The sequence below is a fragment of the Puma concolor genome, chromosome E3 (assembly GCF_028749965.1).
Source record: "Puma concolor isolate L17-30 chromosome E3, mPumCon1.1.hap2, whole genome shotgun sequence".
In the NCBI taxonomy this organism is placed as follows: Eukaryota; Metazoa; Chordata; class Mammalia; order Carnivora; family Felidae; genus Puma; species Puma concolor.
The window spans coordinates 2,126,347-2,143,314 of NC_141682.1; the positions used below are offsets into that span (position 1 = coordinate 2,126,347).

Here is a 16,968-nt window from a genome sequence, read left to right on the forward strand (position 1 = left end):
TTCGCTCCCTTGACACCGCCCTGGCAGGACTCGCACCAAAGGTCGGCCCGCGGGACTGTCGGGGTGCCAGCCTTCCCGCGCGGGACGGGCCTCCGCTGTGGCGGTGGCCTCGCACCGTATTGTGTGGAATAGCACGGCCCAACGGTGGCCTCTTCGGGACAAACTTGCTGGCTCTGACAACTCCCAAAATTTCGTTACGGTATTAGCTTGAATATGTTTTTAGTTTCCACAGGGTCCACTGGAAAGGCAAAATACTCTGCTTCTAGGCTACCCTCCCAGCGCCCTGTGAGCTCCCATAGCCAGCGATCATCGTCCAGTAACACAGGTCTCGCTCCCTCCTGAACCTCGTCCTCCAGGCTCACACCCCACCCGGGACCGAGCGCCCTAGGGTCTGCACCGCGCTCGGGAGGGTCTGCATCGTACCCAGCGTCTACACCACGCCCACTAGGGTCTGCACCTCCCCCATCTCTGATCTGCCCAGTGCTCTAAGGGTCGGCACCTCTTCCCCGGTCCCGCCCCATCTCCGGAACAGCACCCCGCGCAAGAAATGGGGTGGGGAGGAGCCCTGAGGAAGTGGGGGGGATTTTCCCGTCCTAATTGACTACAGCCAAAAGTAAAATGAAAAAAGGTTAAAACCAAGCCTGCAGCCCACTTCAGAGCGCTGGACTGCACCCTGGGGGACTGATGGAGATTGTGGGGTTCCCTGTCTACCCAGGCTCTCCCTCAGCTCCACCCTCAGGATTTAATCAGGGTTATAGTCCATACACTCTTATTAAGGGATGAGCACCCCTGCAGGAAATGGCTTTTTTTCTTAAATGTTTATTTTTGAGAGAGAGAGAGAGAGACAGAGCATGAGCGAGGGGAGGGGCAGAAAGAGAGAGACACAGAATCCCAAGCAGGATCCAGGCTCTGAGCTGTCAGCACAGAGCCCAACCCCGGGCTGGAACTTAAGAACCGAGAGATCTGACCTGAGCTGAAGTTGGATCCTTTAACCGACTGAGCCACCCAGGCGCCCCCCCCCCTTTTTTAATGACAAGTAGCTTTGAAAAAAACAATTTTTATAGAAACAAACTTCAAAGCATGGAAATCCCTTAAATAAACACAATCTACATTGTTTTATAAAGCTGCATCAAGTTCCTGGAAGAGAGTAAAAGGAAATACAGCACTCCACGTGGCTGCTTGCTTTGGCAACTCCAGTCTTAGGGGCCTGGAGTATTACAGCAAGGCGGATCTCCAGCAACAAAACAAGCACACCACCCCCTGCAAAATTCACATGAAATGTCTTCCATAACTGCCCCCGGTTCCGGTTGCTTGAAAGTATTAATTTCCACACCATTCACCAGAGAGATGGAAATTAACCCCCAGGTCAAAATTTCAGATTTTCATTCGCATTCGCTACACTGTATAACCACAGCCTGGGTGTTGCCTTCTGGGAGCAATGGTGGAAACTCTGTTACAAGTGAACAGCCAGTTGAGTCCAGTGTTACATCAAGGTTTCTCCTTCCCACTGTCTTTTCATCCTTCCTCTGCACCTAAGGTCACTTAGGGACTGGTTTTTATCATGTATCGTGACCAGTGAATACACTGTGTTTCAAAGAAAGGTCCCACCCTCGTCCTGCCAGCCACGTCCCGGATCAAGCTCTGACCCCTCCAGCCACACTCCAGGAAAGAGCTCAGACCACACTTGCAGTGAACGAGGACCACAAATGGCAGAGGCAGCCCTCAGTCCTCCACAGGCCCCTTCGCTCTTCGGTACTGTGTGGCCAAGAGGTACACCTCTGAAGATTCCTTCCTGCTGGCTCTAGGCTTCACAGTCCTGGTGTTCTGGAACTGCTCGGCCAGTCTCTTCTGTAACCCAAGGCTTTGACTTCCAGCCCACGTTTTGCAGAGGAACGTTCCGCCGGGGTGCAGAACATCTGGAGCCACGTCCAGAAGGGACCAGCACAGGCTAATGAGCCTGTCGTGATCCAGGCTCCGGATCCCTGTGGCATTGGGTGCCATGTCACTCAGAATGACATCTGCTCTCCCGCCAGGAAGCAGCTCTCGGACTCTCTGGACGGTTCTGGGGTCAGTCACGTCAGCGGGGGACAGAAAAGTTGCCCCCTCCAGGGGGAAGATGTGGAGAAGGTCTACCCCAAGCACAAAGCCCACAGGAGCACCGGGATCTAAGGAAGACAGAGTATGTTATTTATTTACAGCCTGAATCTTCCCTCAGAAATACAAATAGAAAAATAAAAGTAAAAAGTCAGGACCAACGTAAAGAGCGAACACGCCAAGAGGTGGACACGGGCCTCTCCGCACTTGTATCCATCCCAAACACACACATGGCAGGGGTGACAGTCCCCACTCTCCACACAAGGAAGCTAACGGAGGCCCAGAGAAGAGAAGTGCCTGTCCCGGGGCAGGCACCTGACCCCAACTCTGGCTTCGCCTCCCTTCCAGAGGCCAGCTCTCTGTGAAAGGGTGATCTCCAAGTGGGCTTTCTGACAAGCTGAACCAATGACACGTGAATGCATACAGCACCTCCGGATTAACTCAGCACTGCCGTTAGCTTAATCCACTTTCTTTTGATGCAGAAACTATTAGAAGCAAGCTGAGAAGTGGGGAAGACAAGGTACAGGAACCGATCCCTCGACCAGGTGTGAGTGGTACCAGCTGTGCAGTAGAGGCCATCGTCTCACCTGGAACAGGGCCTCGGGCCAGCACGACTGTTGTCCCCGGCCCCTCTCTGCGTCCCCGCCCCACGTTGAGGAGAGCCCTTCTCCCCAGTCCCCAGGGCATGAGGGGAGGGTGCCATCACAGATCTGCTAGTGCAGACCGCGTAGCAAAGAGGCTGTCCCACGGCGGTGGAACGTGGGTCTTCTAGCTAAGGACTGGAAGTCCAACCATTTTGAAGAGTGCATTTTTCAAAGGAGAAAACTCTCACGTTCAGCCCTGGAAAGTAGGCCATCTCACACCTCACGGCATGTACCTGACTCTCGTTAGCATCCCAGGCGTCATAACCTCGGGAAGGGGCCACTAGAGGCAAATACTTTGGGTGCATCTGTACACCTTCTGGCAGGAAAAGAAACCGGACATTCTATCCACAGCCTTTGCTTCGGCCGCTGCTTCCTACGAGTCAAACCTGGCCGTGCTCCTCTTCCCCTGAGGAACAGTTATACAGGGACAGGAGCCACTAAAATCCGTTGTTAGTGACGAATGGATACAGAAATTGTGGTTTATATACACAATGGACCACTACGTGGCAATGAGAAAGAATGAAATATGGCCTTTCGTAGCAACGTGGATGAAACTGGAGAGTGTGATGCTAAGTGAAATAAGTCATACAGAGAAAGACAGATACCATATGTTTTCACTCTTATGTATGTGGATCCTGGGAAACTTAACAGAAACCCATGGGGGAGGGGGAGGGAAAAAAAAAAAAAAAGAGGTTAGAGTGGGAGAGAGCCAAAGCATAAGAGACTGTTGAGAACTGAGAACAAACTAAGGGTTGATGGGGGGTGGGAAGGAGGGGAGGGGGGGTGAGGGGCATTGAGGAGGGCACCTTTTGGGATGAGCACTGGGTGTTGTATGGAAACCACTTTGACAATAAATTTGACAGTAAAAAAAAAAAAAAAAAGGTGCACTTTTAAATAAATTACAAGGAACCACAACATCTTAGTTACCTCTAACTAAATAAACGTAAGATTAAAAATAAAATGAAATCTGTTGTTAGGTCTGTGGGCGGGCTCAGCGGTAGGAAAAGGAACAGAGATCTCGGATACAGATCCCTTCACTTAGGCGACCCTGAGTTAAAAAAAAAAAATTGTAACCTGTTCTAGGGCCCCTGGCGGCATCCCACACCCAGTGACGGAGCTGGTTCTTTGTCCCGAACCCAGGGAACAGCACTCCCAGCCCGTGCATTCAGAAGCCCGCCAAACGCCTCCGAGCCTCATTCTTCACCAGGAGAATGGGCACAAGGTCCGCACCCCAGGTGTCTGCGATTTCTGTGAGCCGGCACATACGTCACGTAATGCCAGCGATTCTGGTCCCTTCCGACTTTACGGCAGGAGACACAAAGGGTAGGGATGCTCACCACGCTAGGCTCAGCTCGGGCAGCTAACAAAGGCCCCGAGGGCAACACCGGAGCCCAGCAGGAGGCTGGCTCAACAGCACGGGACGTCATCATATGGCGGTCTACACGAGCGTTTACAAGGACGCCAGGGCTTTGCACACTGAGGGTATTGGTTTCTCCCGACTGATCAGGGGAACCTTATTAACACAGAAACATTCTTTTTTTTTTTACAAAATCCTAAAATATAAAATAGGTAAAACATGAGTCCCTCAGGTTGAGCCAGAGGGGAGAACCTTGAGCAGCCCCCAGCAGGGCCTCCAGGAGACCCTGGGCTTCCAAGACCAGGACCTGGAAAACTCTGGGGTTGACTGAGCTGTGCAGACATGGGAAAATGTCAATAGGTCAGTGAGTGGGGGGGGGAGAAGCCCTCCATTAAGGCTCCAAATCAGCAAGAAGAATGTGAGTTACTATCGTTTCTGAAAAAGAACACATACACGTGGAGTCATGTGTGCAAAAACAAGTTCGGGAAGGGGGCTCTCCGACACATTCACGCACACACGGACGTGGTGACGTGAGGCACTTTTAGTCTCCGTCGTAGCTTTCCACCCGGTCTCCCGCTGTCAACACATCAGTGTCCCGTTTTCCTCATCAGCCCCTACACCAGCCACGCCGAAGAATGTGTCATCACAAAGCGGCTTGGCCACCTCCCCTGGTGGAGGGCAGCTGGCCCGCGCCCGCACACTCGGGGGTGGCCAGAGGCCCTACCTGCGCCCGCAGCGTTGACCCTCTGCACGGCCACCTGGCTCCAGGCCCCGGGAGCCGCCCCACAGTCTAAGACCCGGAGGCCGGGCCGCAGGATCTGGTGCCTCTGGTTCACCTCCAAGAGCTTGAAGGCACTTCGGCACCGGTAACTCTCCACCCTCGCTGCCTTCACAAACGGGTCCCTCAAATGACGTGTCAGCCACAGGTGCTCAGCAGCGGTCCGACCCTTGTAGTGGCTCCCGGCGGTGTGAAACCTTTGCCGCTGAAGGGACGCAAGTACCAGCTTCAAGGACCTGAGAAAGAAGAAGGGAGCGAACAGGTGGACGTCACACAGATAAGCGGGGTCCCTGGTTCAACCCACGTGTTTTTAGAGAAGGGCCCGGAGGCCCAAACGGGGAGGAAACTTGACAAGGCGACGCGGCCAGAAAACGGGTGTAATGGCCTGCACTGAGTCCCTCCCCAAAGGGGTGTGTTGAAGTGCTAACCCCAGAAACCTCAAAACAGAAGTGGTCTTTAAAGAGGTAACTACGAATGAGGCTATACAGGCGGGCCCCAACCCGACCCGACTGGCGTCTCCATCAGAGACAGCTGGGACACAGGTGCGCGGGGAAAGGCCACGTGAGGCCACGGGCAGAAGGCAGCCGTGAGCAGGTCGAGGAGAGAGGCCCCACGAGAAAAGGGCCCTGCAGCACCGTGATCCGGGTCTGCGGCCTCAGCCTGCGTTTGTGTGGTCTACGCCTGGCCTGCGGCGGCCCAAGTGCACGAACACGGCAGGCGAACTCCTTCTGGCGAAGAAGCGTGGGGCCCTCGGGAAAATTTTCTTCAGAAGGAAAACTCAAAGCTTTTCCGGTTCCGCTTAACAGGCCTGATGATGTTGACAAAGCAATCTTCTTTCTTACCCGGGACAACTTGTCCCCGGGCTGTGCGGGACTGGGAGAAGCCCCCCGGGGACAGACCACCCCGCCTTCCTCGGCGCCTCGGCACAGCCGCCAACACGGGGCCGCCAGGCCCGTCTCCTAACAACTGCACTCAGCCTGAAGAACGAGTTCCAAGTCTCTTTGGCAAAGTCAGGGTCTGAACGGTTTGCCGCGGGCCGGGAGCTCTCCGCACCCCCCTCACTCAACTCTCAGAACAACCCTACAAAGTAAGTTCTGCATCCGTGTTCCTCAAGGGAAGACCCGGACATCTTCACCAGGGCGCACGGCCAGAGGCCCTTCAACAACCCAAGCGTGCAGTCAAGATCCGGACACAGTAACTCGGTGATGGCTGCCTTCGCAAAGCCCCCCGGGGTCTCTCGGAAGGAGCACAGAGCCATCCTGGGCACCAGAACCAACGGGGCCGGTTGGGGGAAGGCCGGAAACGGGGTCACACAGGCCCTGTCCTCCAGCGCCGGCCCACACCTAGAGTTCGGCCACACGGGCCATTGGTGCCTCTCCAGTGCCGAGCCACAACCGTCAGGCCTGCCCCCGCAGCGCCCCTCCCCTGCGCCCTCCAGCTGCAGCACCCCTTCACCTGCGCCCTACGCTCTCCGTAGGCCTCCACGCTCCCCGCCCGCCCGCCGCTCCTCGGAACCCGTCCGGACTACTGACTTCGGGCCGGAAGTCCTCCCATAGGCGCTTCGCCGGGAATGACCGCGTCTCTGCGCCCCTTCCCCGCGGACGAACCTGGGACGCGCCCCCGGCCCCTCCTCCTCCCGCACGCATGCAGCAGGCGCCCCCATAAACGCCGACTGAGCGCACGACCTCGCCCGGCACCTAGCTCACAGCCCCACTCACCAAGCCATGGGCGCCGATCCGCTCCTGTCCCCCGCGCCGGAAGTGCCGGCCTCGCTTCCGGCCCGAGGCCACGCCCCCCCCGGCTTCCGCGGCTCCCTTGTTCAGAAAGCGCGCGCGATCCCGGGTCTGAGGACAGGGACCGGGGAGCCCGGGAGCGGAACCCGGGGCAGGTGAGCAGGGGAGAGGTGAGGGGGCCGGGGAGCGGAGCCCGGGTCCTGCGAGCGGGGGGGTGGGGACCAGGGACGGGGTGGGGGAGGAGCCAGGGAGGGGGGAGAGGGGTGCGGGACCAGGGGGTGGGGGGGGCCAGGTGAGCAGAGGTCGGAGGAGAGGGATCCGGGACCAGGGCCTGAGCCTGGTGTTCTGTGGATACGATCTTTCAAAACTCTGGTGAGGGACCTCGGTGTACCGACCACTTGACTCGGAGACCACCTGCCCGGGCCTGTTGCAGCCTCCCAGCCGCTGACGTTCGGAGGGGCCCTCTGAGGACCCTCTAATTGTGGTCCCAAGCCGCTTGCTCCAGGACCCAGGGGACAACTGAACTTCAAAAGCCCGTTAGACCCAGATTGGGGTCTTCCCCAAGTTTGACCTTGGGTCAGACTGAGCCTCTTCGAGCTGCAGTTTCTTGATCTGAAAATGGAGAAAGCAAGTCTTAGCTCACAAAGTTCTTGGGTCTACTAAACAGAATGATTTTTTAAAAGAGGTATACAGCCAGTGCTTAGTAAGTGATAGCTGACACTCCTGGTATCTGCCTCACCACCACAAGTCACTCAGGAAGCCAGGGCTCTGGGCACAAACCAGTCAGCATCACAGAGGACAGAGGCAGACAGGTAGGCTCGGCCACAGAGACCCACTTTGGCCAGACCTACCCCCAAAACCAGGACCCAGCTGTAGCTCCCTTTTCTCAGACATTGTGGCTTCCCACGAGGATCCCTGCTCCTGGATCCTGCTTCTCATCCGGTGTGGTCCCCAGGGTAAGAGACTTGTGAACAGTGGCCCCAGGCTGGGACAGGGATGGATGCACAGAGGGTCCTGGTCCTCCTCCATGTGTCCAGCAGCAACCCAGGCATCACCCTTGGAGTTTTCCTCTAGACCACGCACACCCGTTCGAGCGGGAGGGGCCCTTGTGGCTCCAGTGCCAGAGCCCAGAGCAGCAACAGTTGTGAGCGGATTATGAACTGTCGCAGGAGGGAGGACCAGCCAGCCCTCGCTGGGCGGGCTCTCTGCCAGGAGCCAGGAGCTCCTCGAGACTCTATAGCTCTGCGGTGAAGTGTGGAAGGCATACCCCAGCAGGCCAGAAGGCGGCCCCACTGATGAAAAGGCCAAGGCCAAAAGCCTGACCCGAGAACCATCGGTTAACCCGCCTGGTTGTGTTGGGGCCACAGGGGGTGGACTGTCCACGGGCTGGACACAGGGGCAAAAACAGCCCTGTGCTGAGGAGGGGGAAGGGTTGACATGGCCCTTTCCTAACCTGCTCCATCAGCCCTGGCAATCCCAAGGCCTGGACACGGGTGCCACTGGATTCGGAGGGCCAGGCCTCTTTCTACTCTGGAAGCTCGTTTGTTCGGTTTTCATCTGGCATGAGGCGAGCCTCTTGTGGCAGGGCTGGGAGGTTACCACCAGGCAGATTCCCCCCTGCCTTCCCCCGCACGTTCCCATCTCACCGGGCCCCTGGCCTCATCCACACTCCGCGTGCACCCAGGTCAAGCTGACCCAGCCTTCTTGCCTTCATCAAGGGGTCCCCGGGGGACCATGGGCGCCTCCAGGCTCTACACATTGGTGCTGGTGCTGCAGCCTCCGCGAGTTCTCCTGGGCATGAAGAAACGAGGCTTCGGGGCCGGCCGGTGGAATGGCTTTGGAGGCAAAGTTCAAGGAGGAGAGAGCATCGAGGAAGGGGCCAAGAGGTGAGGGAGGGGTGGGCCTGACCACAGAACCAGCTCCCAAGGGTGACAGCCTACAGCTCCTTATGGAGCTCTTGGGTCTCAGTTTCTTCATCCCAAAAATGGGAATAACGATGACCCTTCCTGCCTGTCGGGAGTGTGGAGATTGAGGATGTAACCGTACAGGATTTGGACCAGTGGGGAGTGCCCAGGGCACGTGAGCTGTTGCTGGGGGCGCGGGAGGGGCTTTCTTGACACATTTGGGAAGCCGCTGTGGCATGGCGACTTCCGGCTAGTCAGTCGTTTGCTTTCCTCGTGCGTTCAGGGAGCCGATGACCAGCTCTTCTGTCTGAGCCTGTTCACACACAGTCTCCGTTAGTCCTCGGCACAGCCTGCCTCACGCGGGCAGGAACCAGAGCCCAGAGCGGTTGACGGCTTGTCTGAGATCACACAGCTCTCCGACATCGGTCCCCTTGCCCTTCCTTGTCCTCACGTGTGGAACAAATGAGACTGTGTGTGCAAACATCTCACAAAGCGCTCCACAAGCCTTCGCTACTACTGATGGCATTCTGAAGGAAGTGAGCAACCTTAATTAAGGCCGCTTTCCCCGGGGAAGAGACCAGATCCCCACATGCGTACTAATGAGGCTTCTGGAAAGGAAGTCAGCTGCAGGCTCTGCAGCCCGATGGTTCTCAAGTTTGGAGTTTTTTAAACATCACAACCCACATAAGAGATGTTTACGTTCTGATACAACAATGCTCTTACCACACGAAAGTACGTGCTCACGTCCCGCTAACATAGTTCCTATCCTTCGGGTTTTTTTAATTGCTGGTCACAGTCCACCAAGTTGACTTCATGGTGCATGACTGGGCCAAGTCCTGGGTGTGAACGGCCGCGGGTGTGATGTCCCTGGCGTGCACCTCCCCCTCCTAGGCATGGGACCCGGCGTGCTGGTCATTTGTTTGGGCAAGCGCTAGGCAGCGTGGCCAGGCTGCTCCGACAGCACACGGCGGGGGCACAGGCCGGTCTGCTGAGACTCGGGTCCCCTGAGCCTCGCTACCCGTGGAACCTGGATGGAAACAGGTGGAAGCCAGCGCCCCCCCCCCCCCCAAGTCGAGCTCAGTGTCAGGACACAGGGAACAGGTCCCGACCGCCCCCCTGCGGGGCTCCGATCTAGTCCGGCTGCCGGGCTCACGGGGACGTGTGCAGAGAGCGGGTCTAGCGGGCACCCAGTGGTGCGGGGCATCCAGAATAAAGAGTGAGGGCAGATGACTGGGCACAAAGGAGAACTCCCAAAGGACTTGGCGTCCGGTCTGGTCCGAGCAGGTGGAAGGCAGGAACGAGGCATCCGAAGAAGCACCGAGGGCCAGAGGGCAGGGCTGTGCAGAGGCGTGTGGCGGGACCGCGGGGGGCTTCCCTTCAGCCCCCTGCCGTCCTGGTGGTCAGGAGCCTCCAGGCCCCCGATTTCTTAGGACCTTTCCTTTTCGTCCTCTCGCTGTTAGCATTTCCTGAATGAGACACACCCGTGAGAAACCAGCAGTCACCCCAGAGCCTCAGTACTGAGTGTGACGGCTGCCTTCCCACAGAGCAGGCTGGAGGTCGGGCAGGAAACGAGCTTCCTCAGGATGGGAAGCATGTGACCTCTATCCCCCGGATACAACTAGCACCCATCCGGGTCTGCCTCCCTCTGCCGCCGCGTCCAGACCACCCCTCCCCACCTGGACAGGTGCTCTGCCTCCTACCTGGCCTCCCTGCTCTGCCCTTGTCCCCCTGGCTCCATTCTCCACTCAGCCCCCGGGCAACCTTCCCGAAACCGGGTCAGGGTCTCTCTCGTTCATGTGTGAAGTCCCTTTATTTATTTGTTTCCTTTTACTTAGAGCGCAAGCGGGGAAAGGGCACAGGGAGAGAGAGAATCCCAAGCGGGCTCCACGCTCCACACGGAGCCAGACTCGGGGCTCGAACCCACAACCGTGAGATCGTGACCTGAGCCAAAATCCACCAACTGAGCCTCCCAGGCGCCCCGTGAAGTCCCTGTAATAGCACCCAGTGCTGTTAAACCGAACCTCCGGTTTCACCTGTGGAGCCCCCTCGTGGCCCAGCTTCACGCCGCTCCAGCCGCTGCCCCTCACCCTCCCAGCTGTCGCCCACCCCACTCTTCCTGGCTCCTCACCTGGCCGACCCCCCGCAAAGTCTCCGTGAGCCCAGGACTGGAGACGTCGCACACACTTGTCCCGAAGTGCACGTGCACCCGTCTTCACCAGGGGACGTTTAAGGGATGGGCCCATCGTGTGGCCAGCACGTGGCCCAAGACATGGAAAGGGCCGCCTGCACGCTGGCCTCCTCACGGCTGAGGACTCGGCCTGTTCTAAAGCATCACATAAGCGCGGCCACACGGGTGCGCCCTCTGGTGTCTGCCCCCCACTCAGGTCTTTTGCCCTTGTTTTTAAACGGGGCTGCCCGTCTGAGAGATTTGCAGTTCCTTATACATTTGACGTCTTTATTGATTTTCTGCTTGAAGTGTCCAGCCCGGACGGTGGATTCATCCACTTCTCCGTGCGGTGCCATTCATTTTGCCTCCCGTAGCTTGACTATCGTCAGGTGCATACGTATTAAGCATCCTATCGAGGAGAAGTGGTCCCTCCCGCAGGACGGAATCCCCTTTATTCCTGCCGAACTTGCTGCTTTGAAGTCAGCTCTAAAACCCGTACAGATATTCCTTTCTTCCTTTGACTAGTGTTAGCCTGGTGTGTTTCTCTACGTTTACTTTCAATCTGCGTTTTTTCATCTTGATCATTGTATACTTTGTGCTTTTAATCTTCCTGTGCAACGTGGGCTCCGTGCGGACAGCACCGGCTGGTCTTGTCTTCAGATCCACTCTGACGATCTTTCTTTCGCCGGAGCCCGTGGACCGCTGACGTCCCAAGCGGTGGCTGGTACACAGATGGGTTAATATCCACCAGATTCGGTGGTTTTCTGTTTGTCACCCTTGTCCTCTGTTCCTGGCTTTGTCTTCCACCCCTTTTCTCCATTCTGAGGTTTTAATTGGGCACTTAAAGGATTCCATTTTCTCCCCTTTTTAGAAGGTCAGCTATACTTCTTTAATGTTTAGTGCACACCTCAAAGTTTGCAATACGCATTTGCACACGATCCAAGTGCACTTTCAGATAACACTGCCCCCCGCCCCATGGGTGGTCTGAGGGCCTCTTGACAACAATCCTGATTCCAACACCCAACCCTGGGTGCTCACTGTTCACCTTACACACGTGCACGCACACATGGGGCACACCAACACGGACACGTCGTCGCCAATAACCTCAAACAAACCCTTACCCACTCAATCGATCGAGCATAAAAGCCAGAACGGTTTTATCTTGCCTTGGCTCACTCCTTCAGTCCTCTCGCTTTCTTCGTGCAGACCCAAGGTTCCGCCATTGCCTTTTTCTCCAAAGACCTCGCTCTCGTGTTTGTTAGGAGGCTGGTAATGGGGCCCCTCAATTATTGTTTGAGAAAGTCTTTATTTCCCCTTCCTCTTGATGGGAAGTACAGAATCCTAGGTTGGTGTGTTTTCTGTCAACACTAAGTATTTCGCTCCCTCTCTCTCTGCTCGCTCGGTTTCTGGGGAGCCAGATTTGACTCTCATCCTGGTTCCTCTGTGGCCAAGTGCTTTTGTCCTCTGGTTTTAAGATCTTTTCCTTTTCTTTGATTTATTACACCCTGAAGGAAACGTGCCTGCAGGTAGTTTTCTGGTGTCTGCCTCGCTTGGAGTCCTCGGAGCTCCCGGGATCTGTGGTTCGGCGTCTGACATCAGTTTGGGGAAATTCCCAGTGACTGCCGGAGTCACTGCTGTTCTCCTGCCAGTGTTCCCGTCGCACGGGGGCCACACCTTTCCTGGCTGTCCCACACCCGACATTCTGTTCTGTGTTGTCCCATCTTTGTTCTCTTTGCTGTTCGGTCCTCAGGCCCAGTGGGCTGCAGTGTCCTGAAGTTCGCGGGTCCCCCTCGGCCACGCCCAGTCTGCTACTGTGTCCTCCCTGGGGCTCGTCTTTTCATTCGTGATGACGTTTCTATGAGTAGAAGTTTCATTTTAGTGCGATCTTTGCCTATCCCAGGCTGGAGACCTTCTCCTCAGTTTTTCTTCTGGAACGTTCAGGACTGTTAGATCTTCATCTGGAATGGAGTTTGGGATAAGATGTAGGGCAGAGGGTCGAGACTCATCCGTCAAGACATCCAGCTGACACAGCATTACTGAAGAGACCACGTTTTCCACTGTGCTGCAGTCCCCTGTCGTAATCACAGGGCAGATATGACATGGCCTGACCTCCGTTTCCTGTCGCGCTGTCCCCGGTGCCGCACGAAGGGCACCTGGGGGTCTGGGGGCCCTCAGAGTCAGGTTTGGGCCGTAGGCGGGTGCAGCGTCCCATCTCTGGACCCCAGCAAGGCCCCAGGGCACGGTGTTCAGAGCGCCCCAGAGGAGCAGCGGCCGAAGCCGAGCCCCAGGACCGCGGGGCCCCCGCGCCCACCCAGACGCTCGGCCGCTGCTGTCTTGTGTAATGCGTTCCTCATCCTGCTCTCTGCCATCTGGGGAGCTGAGTGTCACACACGCGATCCGACACTTTAGCAAAACCGAGGCTGTCGTCCCCGCTAATTACCCCAGCCCGTGAAGTAAGGTTATCGATGCTTCATGCACTGCTGTGTATTCAGGGAAGACGAACCAAAACTAGTCAAAACATCAACCACCAGGTGAAGTTTTTAAAACCCAGACCCACCGGCCTGCTGCCAGAGCAGTGGGGGAGGCCCGGCGGATGCCAGAGCCTTTAGCTGGGGAAGCCACCTGCACCCCCCAAGTGAAGACATTCATTTTTTTAGGTCCAGTCTAATTTTAAGCACGTCCCTGAACAAATTCCAGCTTTCAGAGCCTCAGTCGGCCTCGTCCACAGCGGCAGCAAATGGGCGTGATTCCCCTGCAGACCTTACCGGGAGCTCAGGGTGGACTTCCCGCTGAGGAAGGCGTCTGCTCACATCAGACCGTTTGGACCCAGCGTGTGTGTGTTTCACGAGCAAAGTGGTTTCCCTGGCTTCGTACAGGCACGGGAGGTACTTACGTATCGTGTTCCTAACACAACTTGGAGCGCAAAGCCAAAAAAACCTGTCCCTACTTAGAACTGTAAACGGTCAGGCGTAACGAGAACGCTTACAGAAACGAATACATCCAGAGCAGTAGGGAAGCCAGGCTCTAAGGGAGCAAAAGACCGAGTTCCCTCGCCACTGCAGCGAGCAGCCAGGGGTTCCCCGGGGTCCGGAGCACAGGGCTTCCAGAAGACACCGAGGGAACCAGAAGCGGGGGGCCGGGGGCGGGGCGGAGCCGTTGGCCAGGGCCAGACAGGGGAGGTATGGGGCGCGCACGCGGAGACGCGCACCACGGGGTCTCGCGCTGGACGCAGGGACAGCAGTTCCTACTCCGCCACCCACACCGGGTGGGAAACTGCTGGAACTCCTCGAGGGGCGGGGCGCCACGCTGGCCTTGCGTGGGAAGCGCGGGTCCGAGCGCGTGACGCGTCTGCAGTCGTGTAAACGGATGTGTGAAGGAGAAGGCCCGGAAGAAACACAATGAGGCGGCAGTGAGGGTTCTCTCTGCTGACGCGTCCGCCCAGGGTCTGCCAGGTTGTCCGCGGCGAACGTGACACTTGAGCAGCGAATACTTTGAAACAGAAGCGGCGTCGCGTTCTGCTGGTGGCCGGGCACAGTGCTTGGGTCGGGGGGGGGGCGGGAGGTCCCCAGGAGGAGACAACGCAGCCAGACGGGCCCCAGGCTCCTGTTCCCCCCACCTCCCCCCCCCCCCCCCCAGCCCCGGGCGGCTGCAGAGAAGCCGGCCGGAGGGTTGGGGGCGTCTCCTCGGTGGAACAGACCGAGGCAGCCCCTCGCGAAGGAGGCCGTGTACAGCGGTCTGCTCCTGTGCCCTCCGAGCACGCGTGTGAGGAAGGGTGGCTCCCGGTTCAGGGCCCGGGTTCCCACGGCCCACAAAGCGGTACTCACGTGGCTGCTGCCCCCGCCCCCCAGGAACCCCCCCCCCCCCCCCCCGGAGAGAGCTGGAGCTGAAGGACCGGGTGGGAGGTTCCCAGCTCGCCCACGACCCCCGAAGAGCTGAGCCCGGCCGGGCCTGGGCTGCGCTGTGGCTCGCAAGGTGTGGCACCGGTCGGCCTGTGCGCCCTGAACCAGACTCTGAACAGAATCGGCTTCGATGAACAGGCCCCCAGATAACCAAGTTCCTGCCAGGTCGGGAACTGTTCACGCGGGCCCGGGCGCCTGCGTCTGTGGCTCCCTTGGCCCACAGGCGGGCGTGCCCCTGCCCGGCGCCTTGCTGTGACCATCGCCCGCTTTGCCCGCAGGGAGCTGCAGGAGGAGTGCGGTCTGACCGCGGACACACTCCACAAGGTGGGCCGGATCGTGTTCGAGTTCGTGGGCGAGCCGGAACTGATGGACGTGCACATCTTCCGCACAGACAGTGTCCAGGGGACGCCCGCGGAGAGCGACGGTGAGTCTCGGGGCCTCCCCTTCTCCCTTCCCTCCGTCTCCCGGGGCAGGCGCTGCGCCAGCCCCTCGCGTCAGCCTCGTTCCTCCTCCCTCTTGCGCGGAGTGACACCGGGACACGGCCCGAGGGTTGAACTAGGAGCCTGCCGAGCTCCTCACACGACACTGCCTGGCACTTTCTCACCAAAAGTCAGTTTAGCTCCCGGCTGAACACCATGTCCCCCTTTGCACCACCACAGAAATGCGGCCCCGGTGGTTCCAGCTGGACCGGATCCCCTTTGGTGACATGTGGCCCGATGACAGCTACTGGTTTCCCCTCCTGCTTCAGAACAAGAAATTCCACGGGTATTTCAAGTTCCAGGGCCCCAACACCATCCTGGACTACACGCTCCGTGAGGTGGACGAGGTGTAGACACAGAACCACGCTGGCCCCGCAGGCCGCCGAATCCGCTGCGAACCCGCAGTGCCGTCCATCTGTTCACCTGCTCTCGGAGCCCCGAGGCGGGACGGGGGGTTCCAGGTGGGGTGAGATGGAGAGAAGAAAGCTCTCTTACCTTTTCACGTTCTTCACGGGGCCCCACGCACACCAGCCCAGGCCCGTCCTCAGGAAGCTGCCTGCCTGCCGGCTGCCTATGGCCTGCACACTGGGCCCAGAGGGCGGGCTGGGCGCTGCGGTCTTGTCAGGACCATAGAATGGGTTAGAGGGTGTGGCGTCCTTGCCCCCCGCCCCTCCTTCAAGGGCAAACCCAACAGGCGAGGCCCAGGCCTAAAACCCTGGTCTGATGCATCAGAAGCCGTCACCTCCCTCACCCCAAGGGACTGGCTGTTCCTGTCCAGACTTCTGACTGCCAGGAAGGAGGGAGGCAGCACTCGCTTATACGGAGAACCCACTTCACCCAAGTTTTATAAAGGGGTTTGATCACAGTTGTTCGTGTGTTTATTGATAAAGCTCTCAGAATGCAAACCGTGTGTGAACGATTCCAGTTTATTGGCGTAGTAATCGATGCCTACAGCCTTGTAAAGTGCTCCATACACAGAACTGCATCACGAAGAGAAGAAGGGTCTCGGATGCCGACAAAACCAGCCGACCTCAACCTGTGCAGAGTCCCGCACGTGCCCGGATCTGATGCCACGAGCAAGCTGGGCCCAGGCTGGAGGGACCTGGCGAAGGCACACACTGGAGCCGGGCTCCATTCCGGCCTCGCAGTCGGGATCGGGCTCTGTCCCCGTGGCACCGGGACGTCGCAGACCGTGGGAGACAAGGCAAGGCTGTGGTCTCCCTCCCGCAGTCCCAGCCTGGAGACTAGGGCCACGGAGGCAAGCTGGGACGCCCCTGCGCTCCCTGACCCAGAGCAGCTGGCAGCCTGGCCCTCCCCAGAGCGGCCCTGGCCCTGGGCCCAGAGGGAGGCTTTGTGGGGGGCAAAAGGTGGCCCCTGCTGTCCCCAGCTGACAAGCACAGGAAGGACGTGACCCCCACGCACACAGCCCAGCAAGTGTCTCCCATCTGCCAGCCTCCTTGCAGGGGCTGGGGAGGGCGGGGATGCACAAGAAAGCGCCCTCTGGGTAAGCCTCGAAAACCCTGGCCCCTGGCCGGAACTCCAGCCAAGAAGGGATCCTGGCTCCTCCCACCGCACGGAGAGGCCGCCAGGAACACGGAGTCTCAGGAAAAGTCCTCTTGAGAAAGCACAAGTGAAGTCTTTGGTGCTGGAATTCTCCTCAGTGACCCGGGAGAGGCGGGCCTCCGCGTGCCCTGGGAGACCCTCTCCGCGCCGGCCCTCCCACCTTCCGTGCTGCTGCCCACCGTGAGCCCCCAGCCCCCACTGCGTGCGTGGTGGGGTCTGCTCTGGGTGTCTTCCCAGCTCGCCAGTGTCCTGTGGTCGCCTGTCCCGCACCACCCACAGGCAGGCCGTGGCGCGCGGGCAGCAGCCGACAGGGAACGGGAGGCTCGGAGGTCAGCCCTACGGCTCAAGTG

The 16,968-nt window shown here is 58.5% G+C and overlaps 2 protein-coding genes across 3 annotated transcripts; one reads left to right on the forward strand and one right to left on the reverse strand.

Moving 5' to 3' along the window:
- Positions 1–1,041: 1,041 nt before the first annotated feature.
- MRM2 (mitochondrial rRNA methyltransferase 2) lies at positions 1,042–6,740 on the reverse strand. 2 transcript variants are annotated; one of them, XM_025923326.2, is made up of 3 exons: positions 6,592–6,740; positions 4,820–5,109; positions 1,042–2,165 (listed from the first exon to the last, which is right to left on the reverse strand). In XM_025923326.2, the coding sequence occupies exons 1-3, from the start codon at positions 6,597–6,599 to the stop codon at positions 1,723–1,725; spliced, it is 741 nt and encodes a 246-aa protein (XP_025779111.2). In that variant the 5' UTR covers positions 6,600–6,740; the 3' UTR covers positions 1,042–1,722. The 2 variants fall into 2 exon arrangements, with proteins under 2 accessions (XP_025779111.2, XP_025779110.2); XM_025923325.2 differs by lacking the exon at positions 6,592–6,740 and adding an exon at positions 6,481–6,581.
- On the forward strand, positions 6,633–15,960 carry NUDT1 (nudix hydrolase 1). Its single transcript, XM_086692897.1, has 4 exons — positions 6,633–6,761; positions 8,325–8,492; positions 14,855–15,000; positions 15,236–15,960. The coding sequence occupies exons 2-4, from the start codon at positions 8,341–8,343 to the stop codon at positions 15,406–15,408; spliced, it is 471 nt and encodes a 156-aa protein (XP_086549023.1). The 5' UTR covers positions 6,633–6,761; positions 8,325–8,340; the 3' UTR covers positions 15,409–15,960.
- The last annotated feature ends 1,008 nt before the right edge of the window (positions 15,961–16,968 follow it).